We start from the raw sequence: 27,702 nt of genomic DNA, 5'->3' as shown, positions 1-27,702 counted from the left end.
GTGAAGACATGTTTTTTTTTTCTTTTCTTCACATAGTGAAATCCTGTTAGATTACAGCATGCATTACTCTACGTGCTAATGCCAGGGGGCTCTCGTTGTTGTTGTTGTTGTTGTTGTTGTTACTGATTCTTCCCAGGTGACGACTGTATGTCCTTACAGGATAGGATGGTGTTCTCGTTCCTTCAGTGCTTCAATACTCTCACTGTGCCTGGATACACAAATGGAAGAGCATGCTTAGTGCTGCCAGCAGTCTAAAAATTCGGGATAAACTAGGGAGGAAATAAAGAAGTGACTCAGTGGCAATGTGCCATGTTGTATTTCGGATGAAGCGTGGCAGCAGTAGCTCATTAGAGGCAACAAAGTATATTGTTATCTAATTAAGGTGCCGTGCAAATATTTAGCCGCAGACAACTCTTTAAATACAACAAACAAAGTAACATGGAGGGTTGTTTTTTTTTTAGCACCAACTGTAGTTTCTCTATATGCAGAATGTCCCTTGTAGGCAAGGAAGCTAGTTTCTCTTTAATTGTTATGGAAGTCAGAATGGCAGTTTTAGCAATAATTAAACTTTTTAAATTGATGATTGAACGATCTCATCATCCCAGACACTACACTAGAATCACACAGAAGTATTTTGTTATGTTGAGATAAAAAAAAAAAAAACGTATTTTCATCAGATTGTGGCATAATCAAACTATTAAGGAAACACCATCATTTGGTTACACATAGGATCACTGTACAAACAGTGTTGTACGTTTATTATCTTATTACTTAATTATCGCAATGTGCGATGAAAAGATATGGTTATAAGCTCTAATGTACCAAGAAATAACATTTAATTATTGTATCACTTCCTGCTCAGGACTCCAGTATTATCATACATGTATGGTATGATATAATATTAATTAATTACAATTCCTACTTTTTGTTCTTCACTCTGCTTCAGCTGAAAAGAAATTGTGATAAGATAGAGAAGTATATATTTTTTGGGCCGCATACTCTGTACCGCATGACTATATAGGGTGGATTTGAAGGAAGCTACTGTATCGTCAAACGTCAGCTCACCTCTGTCTCCTCCGTTCCTCATGTTGGTCTCTTCTTCGTCTCCCCCGTCATCTACTGTGAAGACAAAAACCCAAAGTTTCAGCATAAATATGTGAAATCCAGACACGTCCGTTAAAAGTCACACAATTCTCCAAAAAGGTGGTAAAAACAAACCTGAGTGGAGCTCTTTCACCAGAGATGACATGGTGTTTGTGATTGAGTCAGCGGCAACTAAAAGATCATTCCGAAGATTTCTAGGTACACCTGGGAAGCAAAGACATCGTCCAGATTTAGACCATGTTTACAGGTACCCTGGCTTTTTTTTTTTTTTTTTTTTGTATTTTCCCCTCTACATTAAAAAATAAAATCTTCATTTACATAAATCTTTCATTTGCATATACACCTGGTTCAAAGCTGCTATGAGCATGCCAGACTTGTAGGGGGCAGTGTAATGAGAAACATGAAGCCATGATAGCCAATCAGGCTCCTGGAAAAAAAACATGACGTCATGAATTGTGACGTAAATATCGGCCTACCCCCAAGTCCATCCTCCACATTTTTTACAGTATTACCAAAAGGTCATTTAAAAAAATGTTGCAAACATCGATTTCTACTAACTTTATTACTACATAATGAATACTCTTTGCGTGTTCGGCCAGACCGGGGGGGGTTTCAAGCACCCACTCTGTGGTGAACTCAAGGAAAAAAAAAAAACACAAAAAAAGCGACACAAACTAAAAGTGCCATCTCATTACATGCGCCTGCAATTCAGCACACTTTATACAGGATGTTATTACATTTTAAAAACCTTCGTACAGCAGTGTGGTTGACAGCATGCTGTCTCTCTCCACTGAAATGAGGCGACATCTGCTATGACGTACTTAAAGATGCAAGAACAACGTTGTCTTGTATATGATCTATGCACGCAGCTGGTGCCTTTCGGGAAGTAAACAGATAAAGTAAAGCAAGATCTGAGTTGCTGTTTTAGTAGGATTGTGCACAAGGAAAAAGCTGAGTCGAGAACAGAGAACGTGGATGCAGTGCTGGAGCCACTTTTATAACGCGTCAAATTTTCAGCTCATTGGTTCACACTGGTTGAGAGTATTGGGGCCTCACAGCAGAGCTCAGACTTCGCAGTGTCGAGAGACAGCGACTACAGATTTAAAGTGACGACCACAGATTTGGCCATGATTACCCACCTTCGGTCTGAGACAGCCAACATTTCAAGTACACATATTATTATTATTATTATTATTACTCACCCTGAGCGAAGGCCTCCAGCACATCCCCTCCCACCCCGGCCAGGCAGTCCTGCGGTGTGTGAGTCGGGGTGGACCCGGCAGAGGTGGAGCGTATGGGCATGGGCATAGAGCAGCCGGCACCGTGACTGGGAGAAGAATGAGGAGAGCCGCCAGACTGGGACAATGAGAAATTTAAAAACACATCATGGTTAAATATATCATCTGCATAAGAGCTGAACATTTATATTACGAAGATGTTGAAAATTCCCACTGATGAATTCAGTATATGAATAAATAAAACTATTATCCATTTGTGCAAGGAAAATGTGGGTGGTGTTTTAAAAAAAAAACAACTAACATTTTCATAAACTAAAACCTGAAACAATAGAACAAAAGAACATATTTTAAGTTTAGAAAGGTATAATTGGTTAAATGTACATAGGAAGTGTCTTATTCCTAGATATTGAAAAAAAAAACATTTTGTTTATATATTGATAAAAAACAAAATTGCTGCCTTTCTGAAAGTCTCTGGATGTGAGGAAAGCACTAATAATTATTTATTCATGCCAGTACTGTACAACAGATGTATGTCTAACATACATCTGCAAAATGTCCATATATTTAGAATTTTAGCAAACCAGATTAATCAAGATTTTTTTCTCGCGAGAGCAAAGTATGCAAATAACTCAGAATAATTAGTATGTGTGTTATTTATATCTGGATACTGGATAGACCTTCTTGTGCAAACTGTCAGAAGATCTTTGCCTTTGATGAGGAGGGAGAAAACAAAATATTCAGATCAACAAGCCAATTTCGAGGCAGCACCCCCCCAGCAATGCGGGTGCTGCTGTGCTATTACAGATTGCAGCTCTGTGAGGAGGTGACCTTTTCCTGTCTAAAGGTGACTTTTATTAAAGCAAACACAGACACAGGTGTGACTGAAAGAACTTAATCCTTAAAGGGAAAAAAAAACCTAAAAAACAATAGACTTTATGTGGGAAGGAAAAAAAAAAAAGAAGAATTCTAAGGTAATCCTATCCTGGCTGGCAATACATCGCCTCTCTATAGCGCACCTTTACTGCAATGAGGGGTTAATGAGAAGCATGTGTGGGCGTGCAAGTGAGGCCTGTGTAGAGTCAGGAGCTGTATGTCCTGGAGAAAGGATCACTGTGTGTCTCTGGGACTGGTGCAGGCCCAGGTTGATGGCTGCGAGCCAGGCAGCAGATGGCCAGCCAGACTGCAGTCACATTAGAAGGGAGGTTGTTAGCGCCGAAGAAGAAAGGAGCAGGTCTCTGACATTTGGAGTCGGAGCGACAAAGTTTTCTCAACTTGTTTGGTCGAAAAAAATCCGTTTTCAAGATAGTGTTTCGGTCTGTGGCTGTGTCCCTCGCAGCGAGCAGGGAAGTGGGGCAGCAGGCTGAACCAGCTCAGGTTGTTTAATCCTCTCATCTTTCCTAACTGACTTCTTTACATGTGCCATAGAAAAACCCCCTCACATCTCATCTGCACAAACGCTGGAGTACAGAAGCATTACACTAAGTGATGTGACTTACAGCCTGCTTCTGTTCCTCATCCTATCAGCCAGCAAAGGTGAGCAGGGAAAGAAAGAGCAAGGAGAGTGAGCAACAGAATTAAAGCAGTGAAAGAAGAAGGAAAAGATTTCTGCATGCAGCATGCCACACATTAAACATAACCTAGGATTATGTGAAGTGTGACGAATCAAAACCATTAAGTATAGTATCAAACAGGCCAACGGGCTTTATAAATAGATCTTTAGAACCAACAAAACTTTAAAGAAGAATAGCAGATTTAGGACATTTATTCGTCTGCGTTATCTTGGGATGATATTACTGCAGACTTAATGTTCAATTCTGAGATAAATAATTTGGAAGCAGGTGATAAGTTTTACCTTTAGCAGCCTCATGAGTCCCTCCAGCTGCACCATCAGCTCCCGTCTGCTCTCTTGCAAGGCCGACATGCGCCTCTCCAGTTCGTCCTTCCTGTGTCTGTGGAGGAAGGACAGGGACAATAAATTTGAGCTTGTATGCTTCAAGTTTCACTTTCAAAATCCCGCAGGAGAACAATCCAAAGTACTTTGCTCAAGTGGACACAATAATGTCTTCAGTTTATTCCTAAAGGAAGATTGTTTCCGGTAATTTTTGCATGTGGGATGTGGACTACCATTTAGGTCCAGAAATCCAAATAATTACAGCCATACAAACATTGTTATCTCACATATAAAGCACATTTTCACCAGTCTCAAAGCCCTTCACATTTGCACACATGCACACAGATGGTGATGACTGCCATGCATGGTGCAGAGGGTTCAGTGTCTTGCCTACAGACACTCTGACACATGGACAAGACCAGATGGGGGAATCAAACCACCAACCCTTGGATTGGGATTGAGCCATTTGTGTAAATTGCATCATCCTAAATTATAATAAGCTGCTTTTGGATAAAAGTGACAAACAACAGAAAACTTTGTTACATGTTTGTTCTTACCAAACTCAAACATTAATCGAAACAGCCAGAAAGCCTTTTTGAAAGCGTTTTATGGTGGAATAAAAAGGTTTCAGGTTCCAGGTTTCATTCCAGACATTTCTTTGTAGAATTTACTCCAATTTTACTGGCAGCACTGGCTTCCTCTAATTAGCCAAATACAGACATGGATAAACAGATGTAAAAGATGAATTAACAGAACTTGTTATGAAACGCATTTATTTGAAAAGGGATGTAAAAATAAAGAATTATTTTATAATCACACAGAAGCAGTAAATTATTATTTTTAGCACTATGTGCAGCAATAATATGCAATGGGCATCAATTCTCATGAATTTCTGTGATCAAGGTGTCAGTAAATGTCTCATTATGGATGAAAATGGTGAACAAAATTCGTGAATGTTTGAAAATGCATTGATTTTTGCATTTCAGATTTAACATGTGATGTGATATGAAGACAGGTGTTGTCCAGGATACAACACTAACAGCAAAACGCATGAGCAGATATGGAGAAAGTGTAATGATGAAGGTTGTTTTCAAAATTAAGTTTGTAATTGTTGGAAGAAAAAAAAGAAAGGTTACTTCAGTCTGGGTAAGTATCGCATGGTATGATTGGGGGCTTGTAGCATCCTCTGGTGTTCAAAGAATGTAACTGGATTTTGACAAAACCAGACGTAACTAAACCGTCAGTTTATCGTAGGTTTTTCCATACCTATGAGAAAGTTACAAATATCTAGAATTAGTAATACGCATAGAGATTTTGGGTCAGAGCAACTTTGATCATTGTGTGAGGCTCAAAAATTAAATTTTCACTATCAGATGATGGAGCACATATATTATAAGGAGGTTTATGACTGCTAATTTGATGAAAAGGACTGTTTATTTTAATCAAATGGCATCTATTAGGCTTTTCCCACCATAAATCACAATCAGTACTGCATTAATTCAGAGTGATTTCAGTTGACACCTGGTTCAAATGTACTTAAAATGACTTTAATCCAGCTATTACTGGGAAAAAGTTTATTTGTCAATTTTTGGAAATATGCTCACAGGCAGCAAAATATGGAGACGGAGCCCACCTGTGATCCACGAGGCATAAGACATTTAACATTTGACGAAGTCTGTTTGAAAGACTGTAATGAACAACCTGGTGTATTAAACCAAATTATGGCAGTGAGAGCATTTTACGTTACAGTAAAAAAAAACCAACAACTATTTATACTAATGCATCCATGTGGTTTCCTTAAACAACACCAGACTAATGACCACTGGCTGTCATTCATTAACTGATATTTCATGTGAGACAATAACAAACTCAAATGCTCGCCACAATCGCTGCCCTTCAACATTGCTTTTGATTCATTATTTAGGTCAGACCAGACAAATAAGGAGTCCTTCGGGGCAACAAGTGCCGCAACGCTTCCACTCAGCGTGAGTCGTTTCCAAGAACTCAACCCAAGGGTCTCGGTGTCCTGCCAGCATGACAAATGCCCGTGCTGCTGGTGGAGCTAATTCAAAAGCATCCTACTGAATCAGGAAGACATTATTTCCACTTGAAGAATGAGCTCCACTCACACATAAAACAGTCGCCCCGAAGTGGTTTTCTTGCTTGGTTTGTCTAAGTTAGGACTCCAGTCTGCCTTTGGTTTTTGTGTGGACGATGTGGAGTGACGGTACCTGAGGAGCCGCAGTTCAGTCAAGAGCGTGGGGTTCTGCTGGGCTTTTTCCGGTGTCGGCTGCGAGGCCTGTTCATGCTCCAAACGCAGCCGCTGGATCTCCTGCAAGATCTCCCTGAAAGTGGCATATAGTCACAGTGAACTGAGAGCTTCATCACTTATGATTTATCTTTAAATTCAACCTTTATTTATACAAGTGACCCACATGTTCTCATGTACAAGACAGTTGTGACCAACTCTTCTAATGTTCCGACTTCATGTTTCTGGATCTTGACAAATATGTATTTTCTTTGGAGTTTTAAGTCTCGTGTTGAGTCTGCTCTCCAGTAACTCTCCTCTCATTTCAGGTCCTCATTTCACTCTCCTGTCGTGTTTTCCTCTGCGTGCTCCCACACTCCATTGAGTCCATTATGTCTCGTTATTTCCCACTCTTCCATGTCAGAGACGCTTCTAGTAGCCGTTTGCTTTCAAAATCCAGCCTGGATCTTGATAGTGCTTGCTTGTTATTGTTTTGATCTTTTCTTTATACCGTCACTTGTCTGAATTGTTCATCCGGTGGACTGAACTTTGCCTATTTCTTGTCTCTGAAGTATATTTGCTAGACCCCTTTCCAAATCACGCTTGACGGGCCACTGTTGAGCGATGTTAGGGAGAAATGTGCAATTGTTACATAAAATGTGCCGCAAGAAATCAAAGTCCCACATTTGAAATCCTTCAAGTAAAAACACCAAATAAGGGTTGAATGCCCAAAGTCGTATCATACAGCATTTTAAGGCTCTATGCGCTCAGTTGTTTACACATTTAAACTTCAGTGAAATGCGTAACAAAAAAGTAGACTGCATTACAGATCCTACCTGTTTTTGTTCTCCAGCTCTGCGATAAGTTGCCTCTGCTGCTTATTAGCATCAAAGTTGAAACTCAGATCTGTTGGAGGACACTGTTGCTAAAAAAAAGAGTAGAAGGTCATTAAAAATGTTGGCAAAACAGTCACAAACAGCTACTTTCTGACCACAGTGAAAAGTAATGGCTCGCTGTTGGAAACACATTATGCTCCTGCATGAACATGGAAGTGTTTTAGTTTACTGCATCTCACTGCATAACAAACAACTGCCACAAAATCCAAATAAACCGATTTCTATACATTTTTAGGGCATACATTTAAATATTTTCTGAATCCACAGCAGAGCATGACATTTTGCCGAGATGCAGTCTGAAAGCACAGACTTTGTTTTCCCAAGGAGTCCCAGTTTGATTGATTTTGCAAAGCTAATGTTCAGGTTGAGTGCCCCCCCACCCCTCATTACACTGCTTGTGTTTTGTGTGTGAGTTTGTATCAAACATAAGAAGCAAGTAAGAACAAGCACAGTTTGAATGTAAGAAATTATTGTGTCTCTGTCCAAATGGGGCATCAGGAAAATGTTATGTTATCTGTTCCTTGCTGGCTTTCTTAAAGCTGCATAAGAGAGTTTCAACATTCCAGCGTATGCAAACCAAACTATTGCTGCAGCTGCTTCTTCACATTAAGAATCCAATAAGCATTGTGAAAAGGTCTAGTATTTATCGTTGTGGTTCGCACTGTTGATCATGAAAAATGCATCTGCAGAACACAGTCACAGTCATTTCCCGCCGTCCCGCTGTTTACTGGAAAAAAAGCTTCACTCCGTGCAGCGATGAGATCGCATCGCAGTCGCAATTATTTTTGACGGACTTCAATATTAAAAGAAAGTGATTTTGTTTGGCTGCAGAGAAAACAGAGACACCAGCTGGTGTATTTCTGATAACGTGACTGTTTGAGAAGTGTTTGCTGTGTTATTAAACCACTTTTTTTGTTTCTTGTCACGCAGAAGTCAACGAAATGACATGTTAACAATGAGAACTTCCATTCAAATGTTTTAACTCTCAGAAGCAGAAAAGTACCATACAGCAAAAACAACGGCAGAAATACAATAAATAAACACTGAAATGTGTTCAATTTACAAAGATACGCGTTATTTCCTTCAGAGTAAGATGTTTTAGTTTCCGCATGTTTTAATGGGTGCCCTACAAAGGGTTAAACAGCAGCTTTAACATTTAGGGTCCTCGAAAACCGTCGACTAACAATAACTTTCAAACACATCAGATCTGAAACGCAGGCCGACTGAAGCTCACCCATGCGGCGTCCGGTGAGATACTCACTGTGGAGTTGCCCGCCTCGGCTGCCAGGCGGGCAGCGTATCGGGCGATGAGGCGGTGCTCTTCATCTAACCGGCTGGGGCTCTCCAAGACACTGCCCAGAGTCAAAGACGGAGAGCGACGTCACACACACAGACATACAGCACGACCGACTCTCACGCCAAAAGCTCTTATGCAAGTAAAAAGAAGACAAAGTTTGCACAGTAAATGGGATTATATAACTATTCGCATGGAAATGAAAACTTTGTACGGGGCGACCTTTACATAGAACTTCCTGGCCTTGACTTTAGTGGTGATAGACACTGAGATGGTTAAGAGACAAAAGCAGCATGCCGGATGCATTTGTGCTCATTCTGTCCATTTCCTCACTGACTGGAAAAAGGGCACAAGATTGTTAATGATCATGGGCGTGGCACATGGCATGGACAGATGACAGGACATACGTTGTTTTTGCTCGGCAATGAGGAGTGAAGGAGAAGTAAAATGGCGTCGGGAGCGAGCTAACTGTAACCGGAGAGTGAATGACGATTAAGACCATTAAATCCAATCTGGTTTCAAGCCTGCTGCATCAACAACCACCGTGCTCACAGGCTCACCAAAAAAAAAAAAAAAAACACTGAACTGGTCGTTTCTATTAAAATCTTATCTGTATAGAAGCAAGATACCAAAGGCTGCTGCTGTGATGAGATAATTTTAGCTGGTTCAGCTCCTACCTCGAGGGTTTCAAGGGTCTTTTTTCTTCTTTTATTTCACCGATGATATCTTAAAATACTTTGTGGTGCGTTCAAGATAGCTTCACCTGACTTCACAAAACTAATTTTATCTACAAACATGCAAACCAAAATCACTGCACAGACATGGAAAAGCAGATGTTTGGCACTAAATATCAAGCAATATTCTCTATATTGGACTTTCTCCATACATTATTGCCTGAGCTTCAATCTAAAGCATGATCTGAATATTCGTCTTGGATTCTTCATTAGCACTCACTAAGTTTGGGCTGAATCTTTGGTTTTATCATCGTGGAGCTGCTGCTGTCTTTTGTTCTTCGGGGAGTTCCTCGCCACCACCTGATGGTCTGAGCCAGGATCCAGACGAAGAAGCTTGATCTGCTTAAAGCCTTCTCGAGCTGGCATCTTTCCCAGATGCTTTTGTGTCTGAAGCATTTTTGCACGAGCCCAAATCCTCGGACAGTTGCTACGTCTTAGCCAAATGCAGGAGGTCTGACTTTTGAACACTGCTGTCCAGTTTTCCAAAGTTTGAATGAGTGTTTCTCAAATGGCCTCATGCGACAACATTTTTGCACTCTTGTTATAACTATCGCCGACTTACATCACATTCAAGAGACAATTTAAACTCCAGATGACTGCGCAAATGACCCTTGGAGACATGATGAATTTCTCTCGTGCACAAATGAGTGTAAAATCATGAAAATCACAAATTTGCACAATCATCCACCCCAATTATTCCATATTAGGCAACATGAGCTCCCAGACTTGTCAGGAAGTGTTCAAACAGAGAAATGGCATCAAAGACAAAGGAGATCTACCAGCTCAGAGATAGAGGTTCTGCTAACAGAGACCAAAAAAGGATAAAAGACAGTTTTTGGCAGCGTCAGAACTCACAAAATCAAAGCAGTGGGGAAAAAAATAACGAACGCTGATGACGCCGTGTCGCCTGAGACACACTGTTACAGAACTGAAGAACTGATGTTGTGGTATATTCCAAAAGCATCAATCTTCCTCATTTCCGTCTGTCTTTCAGCTGGTCTTTTCAGTCCCTTGCTTTGTAACAGAAAATAACAACAAATACACATTTTGTGAGAAGCTACAGTAAACTGACTGTAATGCGACTCCAACATCAGTTCATGATCGTTGAAGATGAAACATTTGAGAATATTGGTAAATGCTGCATTTCTCCTAAGTCACTGGCGCAAACCATTTAAGAACAAATCTGTTCATAGGAGTGCTTCAAGCAGAAAGGGTTTACTAACTTAACTAGTAACTGTTGTTTAGTGAGACGTATTGACGTTCAGACAGTTGCAGCAATCTACACAAAGCGTGACACAACAGCATTTCACTACTGATGAATAAAACTCAATTGCCAGCTCCCGCTGGTACTTGTTTTTCCATTTGTTTCAGTGAAAATTAAAGTTAATTTACCTGATTGGAACCACACTAGGTGGGGAATCTAAAATAGATTAATAATTACACAGGAATAATTGGTGTTTACTTCAGGGAAACTTTAGCTTAAGAATTAGTCGAATCTATGGCGCAAGTTGCAGTGACTCACTGGGAATCTCTGAAATCAGCTGAATAGACGAACTAAACTTTAATGCTTTAATCTAATCTTCTAAGATGCATGACCTAAAGAAACAATTTATTAGTTACGTGCAACTGCTGCATCACCACTTGCAGTGACTCAGATTTGGTCGATCCTCGGTCAGTTCTGAGTTTAAGGGCCTTCGAGTTCCAGACAGCATTGCTTTTTCACGTTGTCTTTTGCCGCTGTGACTCTGCATGACTAAACAGTAACAAAATGTGTTGGTTTGCGAGTGATGAGCAATTGTCTGTGCGAGAGAGAGCGATGTGGGAGGGAGCTGATGCCATGTCAGCAGAGCAGACCGAAGCGGGGAGCTGGCTGTGATGGAGGCGAGACACTCAGCCAAGACGACTTTTCAGACGGAGCGACATTTGGTGTCTTATCCGCTCTGACATCTCAAAGTGAAGTTTTATGTTTGTTTTGGGTTTTTTTCTTTTTCTTTCTTTCTTCATCTGACTAAAAAAAATACATCTGAAAGGGTTCAATGAAAGAAGATCGCACTTGAACTAAGGCAGAGCCACGCAGAGCTTTGCATTATTAAACTGCAGCTTCTTCGCATCATAGGCCTTTCATGTCAAAACAGGCTGGCTCGTGTCATGTAATTATCGTAATAGAAATTATTTTGGGGGGTTTTTTTGAGACCAGGAACTCTCCTCAGGTTCTCAGCAACCAAACCTAAATGCCACCTGCTACTTACTGCTTGTATCCCAGAAGTCACAGTCTATTCCGGACTCGTCACAGTGGCTTAATACGCAATTTCTGCTCTAAAAATGGTGACTTTGGAGTTGGTATGACCCCTCCGAGGCAACGGCATCCTCAATACATGACATCTTCCCAAAGCAGCTCTGACTCACAGAGCAAAATGTCATGAAAAAGGTTATCGGGCTTCTTCATTACTGCCACAAACCTCAAGAGAGCATCGCCTTGCTTTCGTACGTGCTGCAACACGTGACGTCTTCCACTGACCTCCACGGCTCTCGATGCGAGGCATCATTTACAGCCTCGGGTGTCCCTATCTTGTCAGCTTCCCTCAAACCAGCTCTAATCTTGACACTGTCAGCCCCGGGAGACCGCACTGCGCTGCACAGAATGTTCATCTCTGCAAGAAACTTAATCTGCTATCGATTGTTACCATGCTTTTAAGCAAGGGTAAATAAATACGCTTTTGTCAAGACTGAATGCCAAATTTGAGAAGAAAAAAAAATAAAGAGAGAGACTGAAGCATGTTCTAGAATTAAAAATAGTTCCTTGATTCCAGCTACAGATTTTAAGGCTCAGTTGTGCTATGTATTGCTAGACCTTTTTTTTTTTTTTTTTTTTCCAGGGTACATGCCCTTCAGCTGCTTAGGTCCTTGGAGTTGTACTGTATGATAATCCGGCCCAGAGGCACAGAGGCAGAAAAAAAAAAAATACTCATACTTCATTCAATCTCTTTCTGAGTTTCACCAAACAGCCTTTGTCTGGCTTGTAGTCAAACATCTCATGTTAACCAGGTTTGATTTGTACACCTCTATTCTCTCTGCAAAGCAGACGGTGACGTACCGTCCCTGCTAATGTGCTACGGGAGGCCAGGAGTCCCTCGGCCGTCTCATTCTGACAACACAAACTGCCAGAGAGATGTAGAGAGATATTGTACACAAAAAAGAAATTGTACTCAGCCCAGACCTGCATGAGAGAGGGCAGACACATTAGAGCTCCCTCCGAGTGCTCTCCTTTATTCGATTCATGACCACAATAGTACTTAAAGTAAATAATAAGAGAAGTGGCCTTTAACTGAAAAGGGGAGCTGAAAATGAGAGGACAATTAGGCTGCTTTCACTGGACCTTGGTCTGCGATCTGGTTACATGACGAGGCTCCGGTTCTATCATAATCTGTTTGTCAAATTGGGCGTTTAAGTGGGAGTGCTCACATGTTCTTCATGACAGCGGAACACATTTTCCTCTAAAAATACACTCACAAGGGCATGCTGCTCCGATGCAAAAAAATGTGTGTCAAGTGAGAAGGAACAAATAACAACTGTTTGATCTCGTGCGCTATTCTTGTGATTTTCAGTGATGAGCGAGGATCTGTCACCTATTCTGAGCTCTTTGATTAAAAAGACCTACTTTCACTTGTGTGCACCGAAAAGTGTGTGTAGATGCAAATCATGAATAATATTTTTTTTTAAACGACATTTATGCCTGGGGGGGTTGCTTACCTTTTAGTAGGAGTAGGTGCCCCGGAGGACATGAGCATTGTGTCGTTCATGTTGTTGGCCACTGGTTTCGGCTGACTAAAAGACAAGATTAGAGGTCTTTAAGGCTACACTGCAGAGGCCTGGGGTGCTCGTCACCAGGGAATGGAAGAGAGGGCATTTGCATTTTATTAATAATCATGAATCAGCGATCCTGACTTTCATTTAATCGAATTGTACCAAAGAGGGTAAGAAAGCATGCGGGGTGGGGGGGGGGGGGGGGGGGGGGGGATCATTATAAAGTACTGAGTGTGGTGCAAAAAAACCCGGCAACGTGCTGTCCTCCAGTCAGCTCAAAATTCTGGCGAAATAATTGTCTATTCTAGGAACAGCAATTTTGATGTTTTCAGGCTATTAGCTTAAACCTAATTAACATGAGCAAGAGCAACAACAGCAGACAAGAAACCTAATTAAACTGGAAGTCTGTGAAAAACCAGGAAAGGTGACATTGTGGAAGGTAATTTGTGAGAGTAAACAAAAGCAATGGGGTCCATCTGGCGGCGGAATCGGTGGCGAGCTCATTGGAGCCCCGAAGCGTGCCCCCCCCCCCCTCAACTACCCACCACCTCACCCAACCCCCGGACCAGAGGGTCTCATTATCAGATCAAAAATATCCCTCTGCACATCTCAGGTGCACTCAGCTTCACACAGAAAACAGCAACCACTCACGACAGCAGTTGATTTCCATGTCTCTGTAGCTGCACCTCTTCAATCAGCATCTCTGGAGTTTTGTGCTTTGATTCCATTAAAACGGAGTCGTGTTTTTTGTTGTTGTTTTTTTTTTTAATGTAAAGCTCTCATTACCATATAAAAGGCAGCACCCTGTAGAGCACTGTGTCCTACTATTTTTCCCCAATTAGCATTACTTTTGGGCAAATAAAACTATTTATATCCACATGGTACAAAATATTGCTATCAGAATGCTCCTTTTATTCTCCCACACCGGCACAAAGTAGCACGTTTACTGAACATTGCAGTGCTTTCAAAAACAAAACTAGAAAAAAAAAGAAAAACATCACATTGAAATAATTTTTTGACAATCTCATGTGCAGGTAGTAATTTGCATGCGTCAGTTGGAAAGCAGGCTTTTTCTTTTCTTTCTTTCTTTTTTTTTTTAACTCTGCCCATGCATTTACATTTCCCTTAATATTTTCACAACATAATCAAAACACAGGCAAATACGATGAAAACGTGCACCAGTACGAGCTCATAGTTTGTGCAAAAGAATGATAACAGAGGAGCAAAACAGCAAGAATCACTACTCAGCCCTGCACATGTTCCCTTCCAGCTCCTTCCCTCCGCAGAGTGTGTGAGCACAGACTCTCCAAATTGTTTACCTCTCATTTAACACTCATTACATTACAAAAGTCGACCCCGGAGGTGAGATCCAGACGGAGGGCGAGACACGAGGCACCAAACTTACCTCTGTGGGGAGAGTGAGCACCTGCCTGGCTGGCAAAATACATCCAACGGCTGCTGTTGCCAGATGCCTAATCTGCCCTCAACTGAGCAGGCGAGCATCTCAATGTACTACACTGCTGCTGTCTCCAAGGAAACTCGGCAGTCACATGACTTTATGACGATGTAGATTTTCTCTCTCCCTCTTGCACACCCGCCCCCCCACCATCCGCCTCTCTCTCTCTCTCTCGCTCATTCCTCTGTCTCCCTCTGAAGCCCTCCGTTCTGACTGTCTTTTCACCTCACTTGAACACACTCATGCACACTGGAAATTAGGGATATGTCTTTGGCTCAAAAAATAAATAAAAGGGAAGAAGAACAAGGAGAAGAAGAAGCGCAAATCTACCCTGATTGAGTCAGCAGAAAAAGTGTTTAACAAACCGGGCTCTACTATAATTACATTTACATATCTTAATGCTTCCCCTTACCTTCAGTGAGTTACATAAGTCAAAGCTCCTCACAGCCGGCCTTCTATAAATAATCATCAGCCCTCTGAGGGAACGCACATATAACTCATGGAGAGTTGATAACCGATGCAAAAGCCTGAGAATCAAGTTTTTTTTTTCCCCCCCAGAGTTTTGGGATTAAATCTAACACGCACCCACAGTTCCTTCACAGCACCTGAAGCCTTTAGGTTCAGCGGCCAGAGAAACGCTGATGAAGGGCGCTCGGTCGGGACATTCATCCGGCGTCTCAGAGGTCAAACGGGAGTGAACCGACGCAACATTTAGGCACGAAGAGATCAAAGTCTGCAATGCGCTATGCCTCGCGCTACCTGCGTGCACCGCATGACAATGGACTTGGCACGTGGCAGGGGGTACAGGGAAAATTAAGTCTGTTGGAGCCTCGTACACATTCACCTTATTTCTGACGATGACTGATGCATGGCTGCCTTCAATCGCCCAGAGCCGGCTAAAAATAATACGCAAACACGAAGCATCCTCCCCTGCTGGCAACAGGGCTCCAATTTCCCCGCCAGGCTGTCAGTACCTCGGCCATAAAAAAAAATCCAACGGATCACACTCCCAGAAAAGTGAATTACATGCTTATTTTCCCCCATTGAAATGACACTGATGGAATAAGAACCGACCGTAAAACAGAGGAACGCATTTCAAAATGTTCATGGATTTCGAGGGATTATATAGGAAACTGGTTACTAAATATTGAACATGGCACTGAGAATTTCACGCTGCACTGTGCGCTCGACATTAATGCAAAGTACGAGCAAGGTGCCTATTTTCAACACGCAGTCTATTTCGGTGCCTAAAGTCTTTTTGGCAGAAGCCGTGCTAAGTCTGAAGGTAAGAAGCCGTTTCCTCGATTTATAGTTTGAGACAGACAGTCCCAAACCTACAACTTCACTCCAAAACTCAAAGCCCAAAGAATCCCACTGACAAGTTTGTGTGAGGAGGAAAAAGTTCCAGCTCGGCTCATTGTTGTGTTGTTTTGTTTTTGGCTCTCGCGAGCCAGTAAATATTTCACAATGGTATCAGAATAGCTGCACTTTGTCTGAAGACGATTTGATGCTTTGGACAAGTGGGAGACTCATGTCTGTTCGATTTGGGTGTTTTGATCAGACCTGACGCTCTACCCTCAATCTGCCACTATTACTCACTCACGGAGCTTTACTCGGCCCTCACGCACGCACGCACGCACGCACGCACGCACGCACGCACGCACGCACGCACGCACGCACGCACGCACGCACGCACGCACGCACGCACGCACGCACGCACGCACGCACGCACGCACACACACACACACACACACACACACACACACACACACACACACACACACACACACACACACACACACACACACACACACACACACACACACACACACACACACACACACACACACACACACACACACACACACACACACCTGAAAGATCGCACTGATGGATCTCTCATATGAAACAGCAACTCCTCACAGATTACATTCATCAGGATTGGCATGTGGCTGCACTGGTTTTGGTTTTTTCTCACACTTTTAAGTGTCATCAATAAAATGAAGTGTGACCTATAAATCTGGAGCTTTGGCAGCTTCCCTGTGACTAATTACCTAAGGAATCCAGTGTCAGGGAAGAGTTCCGTATGCCAGTAGGAAAATGGGAACGGCACGCAGATAATTACTTTATTTCCCCCATAATTTCTTTGAAATTGACCATTAGCAAATATGAATTACTTTATTCGTGCCAGTCCTTCGTCCTTCTGGCTATAAAGAGTGTGAAAGATTTACGATTGGTGAGTTGAATTTAAAGGAACCGTCATGCTTCGCAGGGATTTAACTCGTCTCAGGGCCAAGAAATGATTTAGCATAAATCTTCCATGTAACTACAAATTGTTGAGGTTTTTTTGGGAGGATCTTCAAAGAGCTTTAACAGAGTTGGAAGGTGCTTATAAGCTTCATACACAGAAGTCACGGGGTGAAAACAAACCCAGATCCCCCTTCTCTCATTGCAACAACAAATAAAAATGCATTCCAACCTTCCATCTCGTCACACATTGTGATAATTTGTTAATCGACTGAAATACTTTAAAGCCTTTGTTGATTTTGTTTGAGAATCGTAACTGATAAGTCATGTAATTTAAAAAAAAGTATAGCAGAATAACTATTTTTTTTTAAGGCTACAAATGACCACTATTGAATTAAAATAAGTACCGGTATGTTGATCATAAGTTTGATCAAATTCATATTTGCACCATAGCGATACATTTTACCCCATTAGGAAATTGGACTATTTCCTTTTTAAATAATATTGCAGCAGTCTGCTACATGCATTTGTGGGATGAGCAGCAGAGCTGAGTATATGCGAGTACATCTGGTTGCAGAAGCTTTTCCACCAAACAGCCTTTCTTTGCTTTTTGACTCTCGATAGTTCCATTTCAGGGGTTTATCCATTGAACAAACAGAATCCTCAGCAGTGTGTGAAGAACCAGACACATCCGCGGCAGCCTGGCACCTCCTCGTGGTGCTCGCACTCCGCCGTGGGATGGCAGCCCATTCTCCAACCGGCGTTTCAGCCAACGCGGTCGTGTTGGTCACTCTGGCATGAACAGCTCTTCCACGCTGATACAACAAGTGGTCAATGAAGCTGAGCTCAGAACTGGCAGCCAGTTTTATCGTCTCCACTAACAAATACCAGAGGTAAGTCTTTGATAAACCCCACACCGTGAGGTAAGTGTTGTACAATTCAACTCAAAATGCTGTATGTGTCCCTGAAGGTATTTTAAAGAGCACCAGTGCAAAGAGGCACAGTTTGGTCTGAGACTATGGAGATACAGGATTTTCACAGAATCTCATCTTGGGATCTATTTGAGTCCAAGAAAAAAGAGTCACAACTATGCGGCTCGTATCCACAGTTGTACAATGGTGTCACAGAGAAATAATTAAGCTTTTGAATGATGTAATATTTGTTGCCAACATTATTAGCTTGTAATATAGCTTGTTAATACTGTGCTGTCTGTTTCTATTTTAAATGGAGCAACTTCCCTTGATTCTCCTCTTTTCCATTTTAACCGTCAAACCGTCACATTAACACTTTGACTTTTTTATTTTTGGAAGGATTACACAAATATAACCTGGGTTTCCTGTTCAACAGACAGACATGTGAGTCATATCAAGATTATTTATTCCATATTCAAAATCACTAAATAACCTGAGATACTTTCTAATGTGTGCTTACTTCCATATGAGTCTGTCATTGAGACAACAGGCAAAGTTTTTTCATTGTACACATAAGATCCACACATGCGCGCAAAACCACAAATGCTTCTGCTACCAAAATCAGATTGTTTTCCATCACAAAAGGTAAAGACTTTTGGTAAATATGTCCTCTGCCTCAGGGACCAAAGCACATAAAAAAAAAACAAGCAAAAAGGGGTCAACAGTCACTTCCATTATCCCAAAAGTCAGTGAACACACACATACAGTGTCACCAACCTTGAAAGGCCAACAGGGAGAGCAGGAGAAAGCACTTTGTCCAATAAAGTCTTGCGGAAAAAAACACAACAACAAAACAAGTTTGTAGGATTTCTAAGCCAAAAAAGTATCAGTGAAGATAATGAGTGAACAGATAGGTGCATATTTCTCACTCAAAACACCTGAGGAAGGGGCATAACTTCCAAGTCTAATACAAGCACGAAATCTACATTTAGATTACGAGTATGGATGGTTCAGGCCAAAAAATGACCTCAAGCAGTATTGTATAATTTAGAATGGCATTACATTGTGACCAGTGGTGCAAAATGCATATTTTAATATGTTTAAAACTCCTCTATAACATGCACTCTTTTTCTTCTTTTCATCTACTTTTTCCCGTCCATGCATGACAAGGAAATAAGAGGAAACCAAGCTTATTTCTGTCAACTCTGTGCAACGAACAGGGGAAATAATATTTATTTTAACTCTTCAACGCAATCACACTCTGCATTTTAACATTAGAGCTATCGGCTACACTGATGCTCCAGCTCACTCACAATTACCCTGCGATCAGTGACTGAACATGAAAAAAAGTACAATATTTCTACAGTAAAAATTCTAAACAGAATTCACACATTCAATACTTCTAAGTATTAATACTGAAATTATTAAAAATCCAACAACACATATCATCATGTGGCTGTTTTTAACATCATGATGATAAGAAATCATTGACATCACGTCACAGCACACTGTGACCTTTAAGTTTTAATTTAAAATAAGTACTTCCAACGGGAAAACTATACTCGCACACAGTTAATTTAATTATGGTTTTCTGCAAAACCACTCGATTACAATGAAAGTCCAACATGAACAGATAAACTAAAATGACTGATATCATTTTTAAAAAAAAGAGAGAGAGAAATGTATTGGTGCCTGCTGGAAGCACTGAAAGACAAAAATCAGAAAGAGTTCCGACCTCAAATGTTATTTTTATCAATATTAATCTGCTTGTGTGATGCAATTTCATGCTACACAGCCTATACTGCCTGAGCTAATCCAATCGCATCATCTCTCGGTCGGAGGGAAAAACATCCGGGTCGGCAGCTGATACCCCCCCCCCACACACACACATACATTATGATGTATGCAAATGCAAACTTAATCTTAAATGCATAAGTTTAGGCAACAATGCAGAAAAAAAAAAGAACCCTCCTGGCGGTGGGCGAAGCCGGGACGTGAGAGCTGGTACAGAGATGAAGGTATCAATCGAGCGGGTGAAACAGAAAATCATGTGGATCTATTTACGTTGTGTCGATTTCTTTGGCATTCAACTGAGCTACTTTCTCCCCCGTGATGCTGCTCACTATCAATTACTCACTGACACTTGCCAGCAGCAAAAGCATATACAGACAGCTTAGATTTATGGTCGTGACTGGAATATGAAGCGGGATTTTGTTGTGAAATGTGCCATGGGAAGTGTTGAAAGGCTCATATGAGAAAGTCGAGCGATTTGATGTGATCCCATTAATGGCATGGACCAGAGAAATCGTGAATCCACCATCAAAACCTGAAACATTATTTGATTTCTGGTGATCAGAAAGCATCAGCGTCTTTGAGCAACAATGGTCATGTAGGTAGGGAAATTGATTATGGAAATTGTACTGTTTTTCAAGTGAAATGTAAATGAGGGTTTGGGACAGGCGCAGAAAATAATGCGTTTCCTATAATGACTTCCAGGAGCCGCGAAGCCGGGAACGTGAGATTTATGCCGCCGTCCCCGTTTCATTGCCAGCAGACTGATGAGGATGAGTGCGACGTTAACGACGGCGGCCGCTGAACCTGTGTAGTATATCAGCGTTCCGGCGTTAGCAAATAATCAGGGGCTTGACATTTTACCGAGACGGCGCGGCATCAGTCATGTGTGACAGCGAAATGGGAAAAAAAAAAATGGAGGCAGTTACATGACGCGGGCGGACTGTAGATCACCGGCTCGCCGCGCTTTCTGCCGGGGCCGTTCGTCACCAGATCAGCTGTGGCTCCCCCTCGTGACACAGAGAGCGGCGGGTTTTACTCACACAGTGTGGGTGAGTTCCTGCGGCCTCTCCGCCTGCTCGGGGAACACAGGATGCGGCGGCTCTCCGATGGGGACGCAGCCTAGCGATTTACTGATGGCGTGGCTCAGCTTCTTGGCTGGAGACTTCTGTGAGGAGGAAAGGACAAAGGGAGAAGCCGTCACCTTATCTGTTACACAAACGGCTGCCAACGTGGCGAAGCAGTGGCGAAAATTTCAAGCTCCTTTAAAAGTCACTTCCACAAGTAGGCCAACAGTTTACTTGCTTTGTCAAAAGTGCGGGTCAGCAGTGTTATTGTTTTTTTGTCCACTCAGCGAGGACCTGCATGTCCTTCTTCATTGAGCTGTTTATCGGCGACTCGAATTCAAATTGCCGCGACGCTGCCGTGCAATTTTGATGATCGTGCAGTATTCATGACACATGGGATGAATGGGAATCATTATTTATGAGTGCTTCAACGTCAGACAATTACAGATGGTCGCTTTTCAGCTGTACGGAGGGATAAAGGTCAACAAATCATGAGTATTGCTAAGCAAGCGGAAACATTAGAATTATTGTGACTTTATGCGTTCTCGACATATATACCTTCAACATAAACGCACAATAAAGCATCCACAGCGTTTCTGATGTTTTTGTAAGCATATATGTATCTAACTAAAATCTAAAAGTGATTAGGTTGCTCCTTGCAGCTACTTTTAAAAATATGTTTCAAGGTATGTATGCATGCATGTACAACATATGAGTTGTTTATTAAAATGTTCTGCATGAGTAGCTTCATTTTTACTTTTATTGTTATCTTGGAACACAGTAATTTAGTGAATATATTGCTATTGTGTCCAGATGCATTACTGTTCATACAGGCTTCATATAGCAGAATGTAAATGAAAAGCAAAATAAAAGTATTATGTATAATGGTCATATAGTTTAGTTCAGTTATCACTTGACATGCTTCAGACTTTTGTTTAAACCCCTCATCTTCAATCCTTCCGTTCCCTTTGTGCAGTTAATCTTATTTACAAAACAACATCGCTCTTCCAGTGTGTTCTAGGTTGCATTCCTATTAATGTAAGTTTTTAAACTTGTTTATTTCAGCTGGAACTCATTGTATTTTATTCTAATATATTGTGACATCTCAGTTTGCCTTTACAGACCACAGTTACCACAGAGAACGTCCTATTAGAAGAACGTCACTTTTGAAATGGAAACATTTTTGAGAGATATGACTTATCTCTGTGCCTAATTGGTTTTATAAAGTAATTATTATTCTGAATTCTGTTGGAAAGAGGAAACATTACAAGTTGATAGCTTCACAATTTATTTCAGTATGAAGCGTTCCAAACTATATATATATATATCTTTTATTCTTTCTTTCTTTTTTCTTTTGTAAAAAAGGCCACAAATTTTCCAATTTAACCAATTACACAAATTGAGCAGAGCATCCCGGAGAGCTGGAGCCACCATGATCAACCCTCTCTCTCATATCAAAGACGGTGTTTTGTGTTTGGTGCTGTCGGGCAGGTCAGTGCCGTCCTGAAGCCACATATGCAGACACTGTTAGGAGTTTATGACTTCCCTTGTTTCGATTTAAAACATAATGATTGAGCTTCGGGGGGAAAAGGAAAATGCAATCAAGACCATTTAATTTGCCAAAATGAGTAAAATCCCATAAAGTCGCTCATGGATGTATTTGAAACTACTCCACACAACGAGGCAGATATTGACTTTTTATATTATACACAAAAAGTGAGCAGTATCATGTTTAAAAAAAAATGAGAAAGCTGTGAGCATTTTTTTTTTCTTCTTCTTTCCCTTACCCATGACGAGTGCTCCTTCATTTGGTGCTGATTGCTGTGGGGGCCGTTGGCATGGCCGCGCCAGAAGCAGCTTTGACAGAGCTGGTAGCCGTGGCACTGTTGGCACCGGTACCGGAAACCCATCATGCTCTCGCTCCGGCAATAAGAACATTCCACCGGATGGAAGACTGAGCGGAGAAACACAAAAACACAAGGGATTTTCCATCAGAGAGGTGGCATCTGCATCCTCAGGTTGAAAACAAACTGCTCCATTCTTTTTAGTTTTACTTTTAGAAAATAAATTGCAACTAATAAACTCAGGTGAAGCTCAAAGTTCTGTCCATATTTTATATTTATTGTTACTTTTATGGACTACAGAGCTGCCTGACAGCCTATTAGCCTATATTTAGCCAGGAAATAAAACACATTTTGAACATGAGTCTAATATGAAATTAAATTAAATAATAATTTAGTCAGCTTCAAGAAGCATTTACACAGATGTGAAAGATCCAAACACATGCTTGCCACTGTAGGTGGTGACTAAAAGTTGCCTTTAGAGTCAGATATAATCAACTTCAGTGCTTTTTTCACTCCTCTTCAAGGAGTGTTACTCCAAAACTGGAGTAACACATAATAAGAAGTGGAACATGCAAACTCCAAACAGAAAGTGTGATTCTAACCAGACACATACTCATTACGATACAAAAGTTCTTAATGTAACTGCAGCCCTCAACTTTTTCTGCTTGTAGTGTTTAAGGTTTGTATTTCATTTTTTGCATTTCAGTTTTGCCACTGAAATAATTTGCAGTCTCAGTCTGTTAGTTTTCTTCATGTAACGAACATACAGGGATGGAAAACTATCACCAAAAGCACAATGATCTTTGTAAAGTCAAACACATAATGTGGAGGAATATTTCTCTTTCGAGTCTTGTTTGAGGTTATTTACGAATAAAGTTGATCAACTATCGCCAGGTACACAAACAATTACAACACAGTGATCGATCAAAGCAAACATGTTTGCCTTTTTAATGCCGGTTCAGGTGGTTTTAATCCTCAAAAATCAGTAAAATGTAAACTTAATCCTCCACTATTGACGCGTGAGAGTTTTCTCTGCATGATGCATGAATCAATTCAAGATCTTACGTCACCATCACGCAAACAATGCGTGTCATTTGCAGGAACAATGCTGGAGACACCGAAGCATCAGCAAGAGGTGACTGCAGCTAAATTTAGGGAACTAGCTTTTGCACGATCAGCATTTTCAGTCAGCTGCAGATAAATGGGACTGGTTTCCAATCTATTTTAGAGAAAGCAAAACATTTTCTACATGTCCACTCTTTTAGCATAGAAACTGTGTCCCAACACCAAAGATCTACTTGGGTTTGATTTGCAGACATAGCTTTTTTTTTTTAATTAATTTTCCTAATGAATGTATCTCATCACACTCCTAAAATATGAAATATGGCTAAAACAGAAGTAACAAATATGGTGAAATTTCACCCTCGACTTACCATTTTCAACATTTGCAAGTCGGTGCATGAGCGGGAGCCATACAAGACACTGTGGGGGAGGATCTGCCATCAACACATCCAAAAATGTGTTCAGCATGATCTTCTTCTAGAGACAAACACGAACAAGCATGCAGTCACTGAAAAGTGTAACGTTAAAAAGTTTCATCCTGAAATCTGAGATGCCAGTGCTTCAGCATTTTCCTCCCCATCGTACCTGCTGAGGGAAGCATGTCCGCACCGAGTGCTCCGTGTAGCCAAAGGAAGGGCCCTCGAACACAGCTGTGGGGAGTTTCAGCACCTCTCGGAGAAACTGGTCAAACTTGGCAAACACCATGACTCCACCCGAGTCAGAGATCTGTGAGAATATATCTGGAAAAAAAAAAAAAAAAAAACACAGCAAAAGTCCAGCTTCGATTTTTCCAGCACAAACAGGGTGCAAACTTTAACAACTGATGCCAGCAGAAACTACTGACATTCAGTGCTTTTGCGCTCATCTGAAGGTGAACGTGTGTGCAAATGAATTTTGCATATGTGGTGCAGCAGTGCCCCCATGTGTCTGCTTTGAGCAACTACAATAAAGACGTCAGCTGTCCCACGACTGCAGGAAAACTGTTTCACGGAGATTCGAGCTTTGCTAGTGCCACAAACATGTCATCTTCTCTGCAAGGTGCTGAATTGTAAATGAGAACTTCTAATACAAAGTATAACGGACCACTGGTGACTGGGTTAATGAAAGTTTCCCTTAGATTTGGAATTTAATGTGGTTTTAATGTACATCCCAAATAAGGTTCAAATGTGGTTCGTCCTTCTTTGGATACACAGTAAAACCAATGTTCTTTAAGTTTTTTTTTTAAGATGAGTGTGGGAGCGACATATGTCCCTGGGGCTGCCTGTTGTCCATGTCAGTATATCCCATGAACAACTAACCAGGGCGTTAACATTTAGAAAAAAGTTCTGGACCTGGGGTCTGAGGAAAAAAAAACATCCATGAATAACTGATTTAGAAAATGCTACATACATTTCTTAATATAGAATATTTCTAAATATAGAGTGTTTCTAAATATCGAGATTCAAAACAATGCTTACAGCGCAGTTTGTCCACAATTTTACCCCCACACATCGTTGCCAGCATGGCTTTCATTGAGAAAACGGTCAGCTTGCCGTGACTTTCACTGCAAGTCAGAAAGAGAAAGAGCAGATCATTAATCAGTGACGTGACACAATAATATAGAAACAATAGAATATGAGTTTTCTAAATAAAAACTTTGAATCATGAATCCAATTGACATTAATCCAAGAGTTTCGCTGCTGTTGGTTTATTGAAGTATGTGAAGAGTCATCAATGAGGGAAACCTAAAGAAAGGCTTTGATAAAACAGGAAATTACAAGTTAAGACATATGGAAGATATGTCAGCACACACTAAATATTGCATCCACAAGTGAATAAAAAGCCAACAATCATTATCAAAATGTTAAATAAGATATGAACGCGGCTGTTCAGGCCTTCGTTGGGATTTTTTATTAGGCCACTATTCTCCTTAAACATGTTTTAACCTGCCAAGGGGGAGAGCAGCCGTTTCATTTTACATTCATTTAGCTCCCACTTCCGAGCAGAGGTAAGAGAGTGCATGAAAGCTCTCCCGCCTAATTCAGTTTGGACCTGAGGGACAGGGATAGCGAAACCACTTCCTGTGATCGCACTCAGTCATTTCCACAAAGTTTCCCAGCGATACGACAGCATGAATAATAACAGAGCAGGACCCCGAATGGCCTCGCAGATAAAAGTAAACCAATTGAATGAGTCCGTGAATGGACAGGGCAGGCGGCCGATCAATCCGAGCGCACAAGGTACAATAATGAGAGAGGGAGAGCTTTACGGTCAATAATATACCTCTCTGCTGCAGGATGCAGCACGTCTGGGTCCTCCAGCATTAAGCAGACATTAAGTAAAGGCATATACAGCAAAGTACCACTGAGGGTACTTCAGATGACTTCCTTTTTTTTTTTTTTTTTACACAGCACACACACTGGTTTCCGCACTTATTCTCACACAAATCTGCTTATTGTCAGGATTACTGAGATGTAGCAGCTTTTTGGATGAATTTTTGGTTGAATTACAATCTTCTCTCAGCTACACAGCAATTTTAATGTAGCTAACTTCACTATTTTTGAAGATTCAGTATAGTTTCTTGTCGGCTTTCCTTTGCGGTTATCTGTAAAAATATGGAAATAAATATTTTGAAAGGGGAGAATAGCTTATCAATTTGTATGAGTGACAGCAGAAACCCAAAGATATGCCAAATAGAAGCATGAAATCCTCACATCAGAGACACTTTTTTCAGCATTTGTGTCTATTAAATCTTTTATAGTATAGCTTAGTGAATTTCTTAGAGCTGGTTCCATGAAATAAAACCCAAGCCATCAAATATGAAAAGTGCAAGTATGAAATATCCAACTGTTTGAACGATTTTGGAGCATCTTAGTGGCGTCAAGTGATGGATTTTGTCTCATGACCTCAATATCTCTAAAATCCCGATTCTGGCTCTGACAGAAGATACTAATACAGTGATGTTATCCAGCTGAGCCCCCTGATATTCTCTCTACAAAGCTGATTTGTCCTCATAAAGACATACTGTATGTTAAAACTAAAAAAAAGTGGAGATGATGAATGTAAATTATTTGGTGTTAAAAAAAATGTGTTTGATGTTACTGATGCTAAACAATTTGTTGATTCTATTTCAGTATCTTAAATGTCGGGTATGGGTCCATGAGTATGTCTTTAACCCTTAACTGCTCAGTTTGAGTCGGGAGAGGCATAAATCCTGTGACAAATCAAATATGATCCGCTGATACACATTTGCATGCAGGTAAATTCAGGAAAACCCCCGTTTGTTAGATATTTGAAAATCACATGTCGCACAAAATGAAAAATCAATGTGGGATATGCTGTACTCTCATCAGATACCAGGGCTGTACATGTGTTTATGTCTGTCCCCTGTACTGATCATCCGGCCCGTACCTGTCATAAGTGGCCACCATGAAGTTGAGCAGGAGCCCGATGGACTGTTCCACATTGATCTGGTGGGTGGTGGGCAGCCGCTTGTTGAGCTGGTAGTAGATGGAAGACAGAATAGTCTCCAGGCGGGACACATTGATCTCGGCATTGTGGTCCAACGTGTTGAGCCCATTGTCACGAAAGGCTTCGATCATGTTCCATACGTCCACCAGATGAACTGAAAAGGGGCGGGGCATGGCGGTTGCAGGCAAACAGAGGGTAATCAATTAGCTGGGCAGTCACGCTAGAACAAACGTTTCAGTTGGTTACAGTGTCGCGACGGATGAAAAGCTCTTACGGTTGCATCTCTTTTGCACAAAGCGAAGCTTGCAGGCCGTCCTATACGTTGACAGTCTGATAACATCGAAGTTTTGAGCTCCTGAAAAACAGAGACAGCAAAACCATTCAATCTTTACTTTTCAAAGCTCATACAAAATGCCCGTGAAGCTGTCCAGCGCAATGGAATGAAATTAAACTCTTTCCAAACTGCCTTTGTGTGGGAGGAATTCTACGTGTGAAGGACCACACATCTCCCATGCAACTCCCAGCCAATCAAAGACTTACATGAGCCGACGACAGACAGTGAAAATATTTTTTTTTTTCCCCAGTCGAATCCACTCACTCATTTCCATGAAGAGCTGCCTCTTCTCCACCATGGCCTTGCCTCGTTTACTGCCTTCCTCGATCAT

The 27,702-nt window shown here is 41.2% G+C and overlaps 1 protein-coding gene across 1 annotated transcript; it reads right to left on the bottom strand.

The window, feature by feature from the left end:
* Positions 1 to 73: 73 nt before the first annotated feature.
* On the bottom strand, positions 74 to 27,702 carry dtnbb (dystrobrevin, beta b; the record flags this gene model as incomplete). Its single annotated transcript, XM_080513162.1, has 18 exons — positions 74 to 208; positions 1,066 to 1,119; positions 1,219 to 1,308; positions 2,307 to 2,460; positions 3,839 to 3,859; positions 4,195 to 4,291; positions 6,465 to 6,578; positions 7,318 to 7,406; positions 8,639 to 8,729; positions 13,156 to 13,230; positions 20,658 to 20,782; positions 22,469 to 22,635; positions 23,959 to 24,064; positions 24,173 to 24,327; positions 25,045 to 25,130; positions 26,978 to 27,191; positions 27,312 to 27,392; positions 27,636 to 27,702. 18 exons carry the CDS (start codon positions 27,700 to 27,702, stop codon positions 183 to 185), a joined length of 1,812 nt encoding a protein of 603 aa, XP_080369288.1. The 3' UTR covers positions 74 to 182.

This window comes from Blennius ocellaris, assembly GCF_963422515.1.
Source record: "Blennius ocellaris genome assembly, chromosome: 17".
Taxonomy (NCBI): Eukaryota; Metazoa; Chordata; class Actinopteri; order Blenniiformes; family Blenniidae; genus Blennius; species Blennius ocellaris.
The sequence above is the reverse complement of the archived record's forward strand: the minus strand, read 5'-3'. Positions and strand labels throughout refer to the sequence as shown.